This window comes from Ooceraea biroi, chromosome 6, assembly GCF_003672135.1.
Source record: "Ooceraea biroi isolate clonal line C1 chromosome 6, Obir_v5.4, whole genome shotgun sequence".
Taxonomy (NCBI): Eukaryota; Metazoa; Arthropoda; class Insecta; order Hymenoptera; family Formicidae; genus Ooceraea; species Ooceraea biroi.
The window spans coordinates 3227050-3240179 of record NC_039511.1 but is presented as its reverse complement, the minus strand read 5'-3'; the positions used below and the strand labels follow the sequence as shown (position 1 = coordinate 3240179).

Here is a 13130-nt window from a genome sequence, read left to right as displayed (position 1 = left end):
TCGCGGCTGGCTACCAGCCGTACCAGCTTCGCGTCATAATAACGCGATTAATTGCCGAATTAACTCGCTCGCAAGAAGCAGCGTTTCCGTTTCCTGAGACACATCCCTTATTATATCTACGTTTTTGTATCACAGATATCGTAACGCGTGCTGGCAAACGTTATCGCGACACGATACGGGTGCGTTCCTTCTTACCGACGAAACTTTAAAGCGGCTTCGCCGGCTGTTAGAGCGTGGAGTTAGCTGATCCGTTTGATCAAGCGATACAACACAAGCGATAAAGAATCTAATTTTTCTCATTAAATTCACGATATAAATGCCGACTTATATAAAGCTTCGAGAAACGAGTTTTCGTTCAGCACAGTTGATACGATTATTTAATTTTCTCAAAAACGTATGATTAGTGACGATTCTCCTATTTGATGCCTACTAGAGAAACGTAGAAGCCAATTTAACGCGAGACATCCTGCACGACGATGTCCGAGGACACGCGACGAGGCGTAATTAGTGGAGAGGAGGCGGATTTAGAAAGGAGGCTTCTTTAATTCCCGTTGCCGCACGAGAATTGCGAAACTTCTCGAGTGATTAATACATCTTCCCGGCACTTAGCACGTAACAATGGCAGTTAGCTGTTGTATATATCTCGTCAAGGAAATCTTGGGGATTCCTATTGATTCCGAAACTATTCCGCGAGTTCCGCCATCAGTCATCGTTCTCGTCCGAACAATCCGTACTTTTCGAGGGAAGGTTTGAGGGAGCGCGCCGCTTATATTCCACTTTTCGCAATTAAAGCATTTCGCTCGCAGTTTCGCCGGATTATCGCAAGAACTTGCGGAACTCTCGTCAACGGTAGTCGGTGACAATGCTGTAGAGCTATTTATCAACGTACGTCATCTCACTGGGTATTACAGAAAGAGAAAGAGGGACAGAGGGAGAGAATTACGTTCATTTAAGTTAACCGCGAAATTAATGGAGGCATGAACAAACTGGGACATAGCAGGATCATGTAGGAATTATGAACATTGGAAGAAAGTGACCGATAGCAATATCAGATATTGATATGCTACATTAAAAACTCGACGTTATCCGATGTAACGTCGAAATCGAATATCGAAAAGTCGATAGTAAAGAGTTTTTTATGCACAAACATGTCTTGTACACATTCGGAGAAGTATCCGTTGCGAATTGTGGTAAAGACTGGAAGCAAACGATATGAAACATATGGAAAGCAAATCTTTTTCAGATGAGTACCGCTTTAACTATTCCGCCCATCCTACATTTCCACGTGCGATAGTTTAATATCTAAAATGTTTTCTGCGTAATCGTGTCATATAAAGCTTCCATATATTGCTTATGGCTGCAATCGGGACCGATGAAGCGCTTAAATTATAGGTAATTATCACATTCAGTCCGGAATTCATACTCATTGCGGTCACTTCCGCGGTGAACCGAATCAATCTGGCACCGTGACTGAAATCCATGGCATCGTGGCATCGCGTTGACTGCGCGATCGTAGTTACGCTCCGCGCACTGATTCCGCGCTGATTCCGAGTTCTAACGTGACCGAGCGAGACCTCGGTTACGCATCGAAAAACTCGTTGAGCTTTGAAATTCTACCCAGATCGATGCATCTAGGGCTCCGTATGTTGAATTAAATGCAATCAATATTCGATCCGTCCGTTTTCCGAATCCAACACCTCTTTATTTGTTGCACCATCTTGTCTCAAGTGTGACGCTGTTCCGCATTCTCGTTGTAGATAGTTTCCGTCACATGCGCATTGATTAATGAAGCCGGGTATGTCTTCGGGTTCGGCCCTTTCGCGGTTACCGCGTGCGATATCGCGCGAATTTCCGCGTGACTGTCTCGCGGATGTTCGCGGATTAATCACGTTCGAGTGCCAGCGCAGGGTGAGACGAAAAACGATCGGTTTCCGCCCCGTATTCCAGGGGCGCCGCTTCCTTCCGGACGTATTAACATTCAAGACCGGCGCGATCTGTCTCATTGCAGAAACGATAAGCGATCCGGCGGCGGACGCGCAAAAACCGCCTACGCCGCAGCAAACGCCTCAGCAGCCGCAGCAGCAACAGCCGCCGTCGCAGCATCAGCAGCAACCATGCGGCGGCACCGTGAGCACTGGGGGTGGCGACGGTACCCCCGTGGTAACACCCACCTCCGCCAGTAACGCACAGCAATCCCAGCAATCCCAGCAAGCGGTGCCCTCGGTCACGCCGACCTCGACTGCCAATCCGCATTCTGGTATAGGACCCCCCAGCAGCAATCAACCGTCGCCCCATCCTTCGCCCCTGTACCCTGGGATGCCGCAGCAGACTGGACAATCCAACGGTGGCACACAAGGTAAGAAACGTGAGCAGATCGACGCGATTTCCGCTTCTCGCTCGAGGTGTCGAATCTCACAAATCGGCCAGCTGTTGCGCGGACGCGGGCGCGCGCACACGCGAGCGGGCCTTTTGAAACGAAGTTTGCGGATCATCGCATAATGGACTCTGCTCTTATCATCCCGGGCGCCTGAACGCGCGCGCGCTACGTTGTGAACGTAAGCGACGACCTAATTACAACGCGTCATGTGCCGGAGGTAACATTAATGGGCCACCGGGTACAATCGCGCGGCGCATCTGCATTGTGCCGGATGCGGCCGGCTAAATTTCTCACGGAATCCTCGTGTCGGAATCGCGTCGCCTTTTCGGCGATCTCTTGTGTGAAGGCTCTAATTAGAATTGTGTTATACATTCGATGACTGAGTATGCACACCGGATGACAATGAATTACCTTGTAATTTTCCGCACGGTGTTTCTACAATTTATATTACAATTTCATTTGGGAACGGTGTTTCTAAGAAAAATATTCAAGCGTATATAGATAACATATTATTTACAACGTGACTATTTATTCGTTTCTAGAAATAGAGAGATTCGCGCCATGAAAGATCGATTTTCGAAAGATTTGAATTCCGATTATCTTTCAGACTCCGAATTCCTTTTATGTCACTTATCTTAACTATTGATCAATGCTTTACGAGATAAGATTTAGCTTGACCCAGATTTTACTTTTGCGGAAATTGACACATAGTTTTAAAATTAATTGGATGACGGTCTGCAGAATAAGTAATTATATAAGGATGCATCAGAACAGTAAAAGCCAATTTTAATTGGTAATACAATATTCCCTTAACCCGATATTGGTTTTCAGTTCGCATAGAATTCATCTCTTGCGCGAATCTGCTTAAAATTTTGCCATCGTATGTTGGAATCGAATGATGTCTAGTTCTTCGGTGAATACTGGATTTTTCGATGACGTGTACTCGTTCCAAATTTCGACTGCAAATACGTTTATCTTTTTATCTTGAATATATACTATTTTCATTTTAATTTATATATATTAATATCCAAAAGTGAAAGATATTAAAGAAAATAAATACTTTTAATAATTCGATTTATTTTGCATCTCTTGTATCTATCATTTTTGATGTACTCCACACAATGTTTTTATAATATTTTTTATTTATCTTTTTAATATCTTTTATTCTCTTATCTATCTTTATATATTTCTTTCTTTCTACATTCCTACATATAATTCTATATGTTTCATTCTATATACAGTTTAGATCTGTAAACAGACAAGACACGCATGCACGTAAATTAGCTTTCCGCAATCCAATCTAATTCCTTGCAACGCCACCTTGTACATTCAGTAGCAGATGCACCGCTCGGACAAGGTCATCAGGTTTCTCTTGGTTCTAAACTGAAGCCGTAAAAATCATTATCCACACGCGTAATGCGATATCGCAAGTTTCCTTCGACTATTTCTAACCGCAAACTCCACAGAAGTCTGCGTTTTCAACCCTTGGTACGATTCGCAGCTGACATTGACTTTACCAACGCGAAATTTTCATATAACTTTATAGGAAACATTATTATGCACTTTTTCTTTTATTCATTGTCAATTTCGTATGCAGGTATTTGTCGACTAGTCAACTTTGATGGCCTGGCTACCTGTTGCGATTCGGACAATTTAATCTCGCGCGGATTAGCGTTTCCTAACGGCAGACATAAAATAGTTCGAATATGAAACTAATACTAGATATTTGATATCTGTATAAATAACTTTATTCATTCATGTAACACTATGCTGAGAGAATAAAATTTTATTTCATTTCTTTGTTCCTTAGAAATGAAATCAGATATAAACAAAATATACATAGAGTGTGAAAAATTTTCTTCAACATGTACTTAAATCGCGTACATATAAACAGAGTGTACCATACAACATGTAGGAAGTATCCAGAAAGCAATATCTCAATTTATACGATGAACAAATATCGATATTAAAATGCATCCAATTATACGCTTCGCATATCGGATAATTATTGTACATGTAGATGCTTCTGCTGAGCTTAATAATCCCTGTGTTTGCAACCGAGTGGCCATTGGAGAAACGTGATAATTTCACATTTCCGCTCGCGGTGGCGATGCTTTTACTCGCCGCGGGAGTATCATAGACAGAGAAAGAAATACATTTCTGTATCCCTTACATCCGAGCCTTCTGCCTTTTCCTCCCGAGAACTCTCGGCGCAGCGCACTATCCGCCGTGACTTACTTCAAAGGGAAGTGCGAAACCGTGCTTTCAAAGATATTTCGTTGCAGTGGGCGTAATATTTCAGTAGCACTGACACAGGCGCATCGAACGCATTTTTCTCGCGCGCGAAAAACCAGCTATGTCGTGTCACTGCATTAGGGCCGGTGCGATAAGCCTCTAGCACCTGTTACCAGTGACAGGTTATTCCAGGGCGAAGAGTTAAGGGCCAGCTGCCTCGGCAAGTCGTTAATTCGAGGGGAATGCGGCGAGCGAGCGCGGAACTGAACGCCGCATGTTACCCCGTGTATGTGGTGTTGCGAGACTTTTGCGATCTCAATTTTAACAATTTCTGCTTTCAATCCTTCTTTAAGAGAGCTCCTAACGCTCTTCTTTTTTCATGGAAAATATTTGGTATTAAATATTTGAATGCACACTTTTCCAACTATTATTAAGTTTATATCGAGCATTTAATCGCTGTGTCATTGCATTATGTACGATTATAGTAATTATAGTATTGAATGAGGAATAGTGCTCTTGGCCAAGATCTTGCAGAATTCGCAATTGTATGCGCATATTCTTGTTAAATCCTTTACCCGGTGACTTATAGACCCTCGAAGCCCGTGTCCTCAAAGGACCGGGATTATGGGCGGCCGTCATTGCACCGTCATACCATGTATCATGTGCGCTCGATAATATATTGGGGGTTTACAGGTGGAGACCTGAATAATGGCGGGTCTGCGGAATTAATGTCCAGCGACCACTCCCTCGTTGCTGCCGCCGTCGGGGTTTTCTTGGGCTAATCTCACGTGTGTCGGTCGGCGAAATAATATTATTTGTCCATCCTCGCCGGCGTGAACTCACCACGCGCGAAAAGCGGAAAACTGTGGGAACGGTAAATCCGCAATAATTCTCGCGAAATTGACCTCGTTCTGCGCATGATGTTTTATTCACGGCAACCTTCTGTGTATTGCGACAGTAGCAGGGTGCGTGGATGAAAAAATCTCTTCGAGTTTTTCGTAGTTTCCCTTTGCTTTATATGTTTCCCGACGTGTTAACATTTACAGATTTTTAACAGGTATTTGCTCTTCAACAGTCGATTGATGTATTTCTCTCTCCATAGGGAAAAGATCTCCTCTATTTTAGTAAGAGAGACTTAGCCGTTGTTTCTCAATAATCGAGTTGAGTATTTTTAAACATCTCACGATCCGCGAACAAAAAAAGAGGGGGCCTTGAGCGAAATTCGCAAGGGCGAGAAGCTTTCATAAAGGCAACGTCTGCGCCCAACGGCGGTGTCGTGCTAGACTTTTTCGGATTTTCTTCGTCGCTAAACACTAGAAGACGGCGGGGGTGCAAATTACACGTTCGTGACGAACGAAAGGCGGGCAAACAGGGAGCGGAGTGTCGTGTATACGCGGCCGTGCTCGGTATTATGCGCTGTTCCCCGTTTGTCTCGCGGACAAGAAACATAGGCGCAAACGGCGATCGATACGTTCCTGCGAGCAGCGCGACGAGAGCCTACGAAGCCTTCTCCGTCTCACCCTTCATCGAAGCCCATGCCCCGCGGATAGGACTCAAATTGGCGACCGAGAATCACCGAATCGCTAATCGCGTTCTCGCACCCCGGAGTGCGCGGGGATTAATCTGTTGTCTCGTAACGCGATCTTTCCGTCTCTTTCCCGCAAATCATCAAATTATTATTTCTCTTGAAAAGAAATTTGGATTCTTCGGACCTGAACGAATTGTTGAAGCGTTCATGTGAAGAATTTTTCGTCGCGAGTCGGGTTTTATGGAACCAACACGAAATTGCCTTCGGTGGAAGAGTTGGAATCGGAGAAATATGCGAGGAGCCTCGCGTAAATTGTTTTCTATTCTCGACAATGAGGGGTGCGTAAAATGAAAACGAAAAAACAGAGCGCCATTTGTTCAGCCGGATGTGTCTGCTCCGCGGCGGGCAATATATTTTTTCATTCCCGAGTCGAACCGACTCGACCGTGGCTATCGTCGCACGGTCGATAGCCGTAGCAAGAGTCACATCTCGATTCAATCTGATTATTTGTTAATTAACGATTGTGGATCATTTGTCTGTTTGTGAATTTTCTTATCTTGCTTCATTTCACGTCGAATTCCTCCTAATTCAAGAACGATGCAAAGATTGTAATTAAACAGTCGTGGAATTTTCAAACTTAACTCCGCATACACGTTTACTACGTTTTTGACATTTTTTCATCAACGCAATAATTTCCTCATTTAACTAATGACTCCAATTCTGATGATTCAGTCGTTAATAAATAGGAAATCGATACTTTAATCATCTGAAACGTTAAAATCTTTACATACCACACCGATATACTAAACGACCCCAAAATGGAGATTTTTCGTGTTCGATATCGTGAAACGAATGAAGACACGAGCGAGACGTTCAATAATTCAAGCATTGAGAAACAAGGAACGTACTAATGTGCATATTTCACTGGGAAAACGCTCGTGTTTTCCCGACTGTGTAGCCGTCGTGCGGTATAGTTTCCGTAACGTATAGGCTCTCGGCGCAAAGAGACGGCGAGACAGGGAGAACGAAAGAGAGTCAGAGACGCAGAGACAGAGGGAAGGAGAGCGACAACTCACGGATCGATATTGACGCAGGGCCGTCGTGAAGCCTTACGCCGACGTTGACGACGAAATTCACCCGCTCGTGCACGTTAGTGGTTCTCGCAATTCTCCCTTTCAGTAAATTCGGAGTATCTCGGATCTCGATCTCGTACATCTGCATCGCAGCCGTGCGACGCTAATCTTATCACACAGTAACGCCGTTGTAACTTCCGACAATTGAAGTTACATTGCGCTCATTACTTCCACGATTAATTTCCCGAAATTAGTCCCTTTGATGTTTCCCGAAACTTTCGTTTTGCACACATGTAAACGAAACTTTTGCGAATATAAATGGTGAAGTTTCGCGACAGCGAGACATGCCTCGTGTTATCGCAGAATTATCGGCAGCCATTCGTCAAAGCGATTTTACGGAAGAGTTACAGGAAATCGATATCGGTATCGATCTGTTGACGTGCGCGCGTTGCAATTCGTGCCTCGTGACCATTATTTTCACGAAAGCGGTTCCGATCGGTTCCGATTTGTTCGCCGTGCCGAAAAATGTCAATAACGCGATATTGCGGCATCGACTTCATCGAGACGATACGTCACTGTTATGCACATGAAAAAAGTTATTTTCTCTTACGTGTTGTGAGATATACACAGTTAACATGTCCAATCTAAAGAACTGCAAAGTAACGCATCGCTAATTTCACGTACGATCTTTTCTCATCTTTCGAATCGCGGAGAAAAGTAATATTAAAAAGAATAATGAAGCGCACGCGATTCTGCATGATGAAAGTTGCGGTCAGAAAATGGAGTTTGGCTCGCGAGACGTCCCTTTCAGGTCCCATTAATGTAACGCAGGGATGGTTTTAAGGATAAAGTGGAAAATTGAATCGCAACGATAACGGCAGGAAGATTCACTTAACGTCGACAGCGATTTAACTCTTTCAGAGCACTTGCAGCGCGCGACGGCGGAGTCTGTAGAAGGGATCTATCTAGCGAGACCATTCGAATTTTTTTCGATCAAATGACCTGCCCCTTCCTTCTCTTCGTCAATACTTTTGCTCTCGCGGCGATTCTCGAAATGAAAAATCGTGCAGCGTGGTTCGACGCAGAGATTTGAAAAATACGTGTATCATTCCGAACAGTGATCGAAAACGAATCGACTATGTCTTTGTTTTCTTTTTTGAAAATATGAGCGAACGACGGCAATAAATGCGAGGTGTGCTGTGTTCCGCAAAGAGAAACGTCAATCCGGAGACGTACGTCTCGCGCATCGATGGGAATGCGAAAGCGTGATTTGCAACGCGGCCACGTAGCAGCTTCAGCAACTCCTATATATTTTGCGCATCGTTCGTCTGCGAGAGGCAGGAAATGGATTCCGTCCAGAGCTCGGTGATACTACGTCACATCCTAGCGCGAAGTTTCGACGCGGCCTACCGGCCGAGCGGAAAAAGTTTTCGCGCTCAGCTTCCGGCGCGCCGCTCCCAAGAGTCCTGCGGGAACCAGACAGACAGGCAGGCAGACACATTCAAAGTTGCACGGGATTTCTATATCTCACCGACACGTGTTCCGTGCTGTGCCATTTCTGCTTTACGGCGTCAACTTCCCTTATAGCGCTCTCTGATGGAACATGTTCTTCGCGGTTTCCACCGTGACCATACGGCCACGTTCTTCTTTTCATCGTTTTTAGCTTTATTCCCATTTCATTTGTCATTTATCACCGTGATTTGTTACTCGGCGAATCATGTCAGTCAGAAGTGGCGCGAGCCGTTTACAATATTTAACGTAACGCTTTGTTAGCTCTGTCCACGTGAATTTTTTCTACATTTTATTATTTCTGTTATATTCTGTATTAAATGTGTGCGCGAGACAGAATCAAATTTTATAGTTTGGATTTTGGCTTTTTTACCAACAAAGGTCGAATAACTGTGTTTGAAAACTGGATCGTGGTGTTGCGAATGCATCGCGATATGAAAAAATTGCGTGTGTCAGTTTTAGCGGTAAGTTTTGTGATACGCAGGAAATACATGCGTCCAACTCGGCGCGAATATCGATCGCGGTTCCGTGTGAAATATTTTGCGGGCACAACCGAATGGAAAATTTCGCGTGTGACAGGCTATCGTTTCTGGAACACGATCGACGTTATTCGATCGCGTTCCGAGGAACGAAAAAGCGCATTTCGATGGAACGATCGATAGGGACGTTTTCCGGAAACGCATGCAGCGCAGTTGAATGAGAAATGCAACGTGATGCATGCGCGTAAAGTGCGATACGTTCGCGAAATGCAGGAAAATCGTATCTTCGGCGAAGCATCCCTATTCGCGGAGCTCCTCGTAGATTTTCTATCACAACCTCTGTAACGTAATCGCCATGAGAAGAACTCTCGCGGTTTTGCTCTGCACTCCAAGGCAATCCTGGGGAGGGTTACTGTTTGGCACGTCTAACACGAAGGTTAGTTCGACTAACCGCAACCTATACTTGACCAAAAACACATGTGGTTTAACGGTGCTTTAACGGTGCTTTAACGAAAGCACGCGATCCCGTGGAGTTCCCCGAGAGCTCTTGTCTCTCCCCACACGTGTGTCACTTGAGATTTTCCGAGGCAGATCGATTCACGTGTAAATCACACGCGAAGCACCACGTAGAATTTCAAAGCTCTTTCTCGCAAAGCTCTTTGACATCAAGGCGACACCGACAGATTGCAGGATGTCAGAAAGACGAGACGTGAGCAGAGGAGAGTCGCGGTTCTGCGCGAGAGGTCGAGAAACTTTTAGCCTTTTAGGATCCTTTTATACCGTTCGAGTGCTTCCATCATGGTTTAAAATCGCGACTTGGAAATTTTTGCAACGCGTATTTGCGGCGAACGTCCGCGTCGGTCGGATTGGTCTCGAGACTTTTTTCCAAAGCCCCCGCCCGCCGCCCCCTTCGTGCAAGTATCTTTTCGCAGACGGGTCGGGGTAAGTGATGGCAGGCGGTGGTGTGAAATGGGGTGGCGCGGAATGAGAGATGCTGGAGAATATATCATTCATACCTCCGTCCGTCAGACGGAGATCTGCCTCGTGTAGCAGAATGTCGAGCCACGGTTGGAATTTTTCAAGCACACCGGCGAGAGGTTTTCGGCTCCTTGCGATCCTTTACGTGGCAGCTTTTCCTCTCGCGAGGTTGTCAGATTCTTTCGATAGTCCTTTCTATTTGTGAGTTAATAATGATCGTCGAACAGGCTCGTCTTTCATAAGGTATTCCTGAAAAAGATTCGTTAGGCGCACCATTTAGATCGCATGATAAACTTTGGCACCGTTGTGTAAGATCTCCTAAGAAAGGCGAAGCGCTCTCCGATTGAAGCGGACGACTAACCCGCGTGACTTTTGTGAACTTCGCGAGAAGTTTGGCTCCGCCTTGAGAAGATTGATGTCGTGATTCTCAAGTTCCGTTTTCCTCTCGGTTCTCAGAGACACGCGTGCGACTGAGTTCGTCTGGTACGATTATCGCGGCCCGTCATCAGGAACGAATTTTACGAACTTTATTGAGTCCTAGAAACGTATTCGAATGAAAGCGCGTTCAGAAAGTGCGATTATATTTGAAATAGAGCATGTAACAATCCTGGAACAACTCGTTACTCTTTTATGCACTAATTTATTCAAATTATTATTATTAAACTGTTAGATAAGTAACAGCAGAGTATCCTCTTATTCTAAAAGAGGCGTGTTAACTTCGTGGTTTTTTTTTATCGAATAGTTGAGGCCTCTTTTCCGCGACGCTGATTGGTTATCCCGATTCGCGTTGTGCGTTATGTTCAGTTTAGATTACCATCGCGCGGCTGTCTTCGCGTGGAGGTTAACAATTTGGTAGAGTGTGATAATTGTGCATATAATAAATAATAGATATAAGATATTATTATTCGAAAACATTATTAATATTGAAAAATAAAATAGCGCGCGCCTGTTATACTGATAACAATATACATAACACAGAACTCCTTGGAAAAAGAAAAAAATTTTAATGGCTAGAACTTTTTCATTTCTAAATCTAAAGAATTTTCAATCGTCGAGCCTCTTCGCAATATGCCAAATACCAGTATAAATAGCACAGAACTCCTCGGAAAAGAAAAAAATTTTAATAGCTAGAACTTTTTCATTTATTGTTTTAACGAATTTTAAATCATCGAGAACTCTAGGCAATATGCCAAATAACAATATAAATAGCACAGAATTCCTCGGAAAAGAAAAAACTTTTAATGGCTAGAACTTTTTCATTTATTGTTTTAACGAATTTTAAATCATCGAGAACTCTAGACAATATGCCAAATCTATAACAATATAAATAGCACAGAACTCCTCGGAAAAGAAAAAACTTTTAATGGCTAGAACTTTTTCATTTCTAAATCTAAAGGATTTTCAATCGTCGAGACCTCTTCGCAATATGCCAAATCCACTCTTAAAAAAGCCGTGTTAAATCAAATCGAAATCATTGTTGCCTCTTTTCCGCGACGCTGATTAGTTATCCCGATTCGCGTTGTGCGTTATGTTCAGTTTAGATTACCATCGCGCTGCTGTCTTCGCGTGGAGGTTAACAATTTGGTAGAGTGTGATAATTGTGCATATAATAAATAATAGATATAAGATATTATTATTCGAAAACATTATTAATATTGAAAAATAAAATAGCACGCGCCTGTGTTATACTGATAACAATATACATAACACAGAACTCCTTGGAAAAAGAAAAAACTTTTAATGGCTAGAACTTTTTCATTTCTAAATCTAAAGAATTTTCAATCGTCGAGCCTCTTCGCAATATGCCAAATACCAGTATAAATAGCACAGAACTCCTCGGAAAAGAAAAAAATTTTAATAGCTAGAACTTTTTCATTTATTGTTTTAACGAATTTTAAATCATCGAGAACTCTAGGCAATATGCCAAATAACAATATAAATAGCACAGAATTCCTCGGAAAAGAAAAAACTTTTAATGGCTAGAACTTTTTCATTTATTGTTTTAACGAATTTTAAATCATCGAGAACTCTAGACAATATGCCAAATCTATAACAATATAAATAGCACAGAACTCCTCGGAAAAGAAAAAAACTTTTAATGGCTAGAACTTTTTCATTTCTAAATCTAAAGGATTTTCAATCGTCGAGACCTCTTCGCAATATGCCAAATCCACTCTTAAAAAAGCCGTGTTAAATCAAATCGAAATCATTGTTGCCTCTTTTCCGCGACGCTGATTAGTTATCCCGATTCGCGTTGTGCGTTATGTTCAGTTTAGATTACCATCGCGCGGCTGTCTTCGCGTGGAGGTTAACAATTTGGTAGAGTGTGATAATTGTGCATATAATAAATAATAGATATAAGATATTATTATTCGAAAACATTATTAATAGTGAAAAATAAAATAGCGCGCGCCTGTGTTGTACTAGTTATTATATAATCTATAGTTATGAATTTTGATAGAGTTACTATAATTCTCGAATGCAAATATAACCCCAACTGGTACAAACCGATATTGGAGCAATTCCGACTGACATCGGATTTTCAACGAGCTCTAGAATAAAGCGAGTAGTGTCGACTTGGGCGACATCGAACAATTTACGTCGCGGGCCATTGCGACGGATTTACACCGGTCGGCAGGTTAAGAACCCCTGGATTACCCCTGGATTTCTTCGACGTGCACCATCGGCGCGATAAACTTAGCGGTTTTGCGCGCGCGTTGGTACATAGTCGGTAAATTGGAAATCGATACGTTGGTGTAACCCCGCACCCCGTACTGTATATGGATCAACTATAAGCATGTTTGCACGCGCGTCGTCCAGGCGAGGCGCGATCCCTTTGAAAATCGCCCCACCGTCGTGGGAGTACGAGTCGATCACTTATCGTTTAAATATAAAGAGGCATGTAGGTGATCGTGACGATAACGTCACACGTTATTTTTCGTCCGACGTTC

At 43.3% G+C, this 13130-nt stretch overlaps 1 protein-coding gene across 15 annotated transcripts in view; it reads left to right on the top strand.

The window, feature by feature from the left end:
* Positions 1-13130, top strand: part of LOC105284085 (phosphatase and actin regulator 4B) — a 227287-nt gene that overhangs the window by 86777 nt on the left and 127380 nt on the right. For all 15 annotated transcript variants that reach the window (XM_026970287.1, XM_026970289.1, XM_026970286.1 and 12 more), the window contains one exon: positions 2009-2356. In XM_026970287.1, the coding sequence (XP_026826088.1) occupies positions 2009-2356 (348 nt within the window). The remainder of the gene's footprint in view (positions 1-2008; positions 2357-13130) is intronic.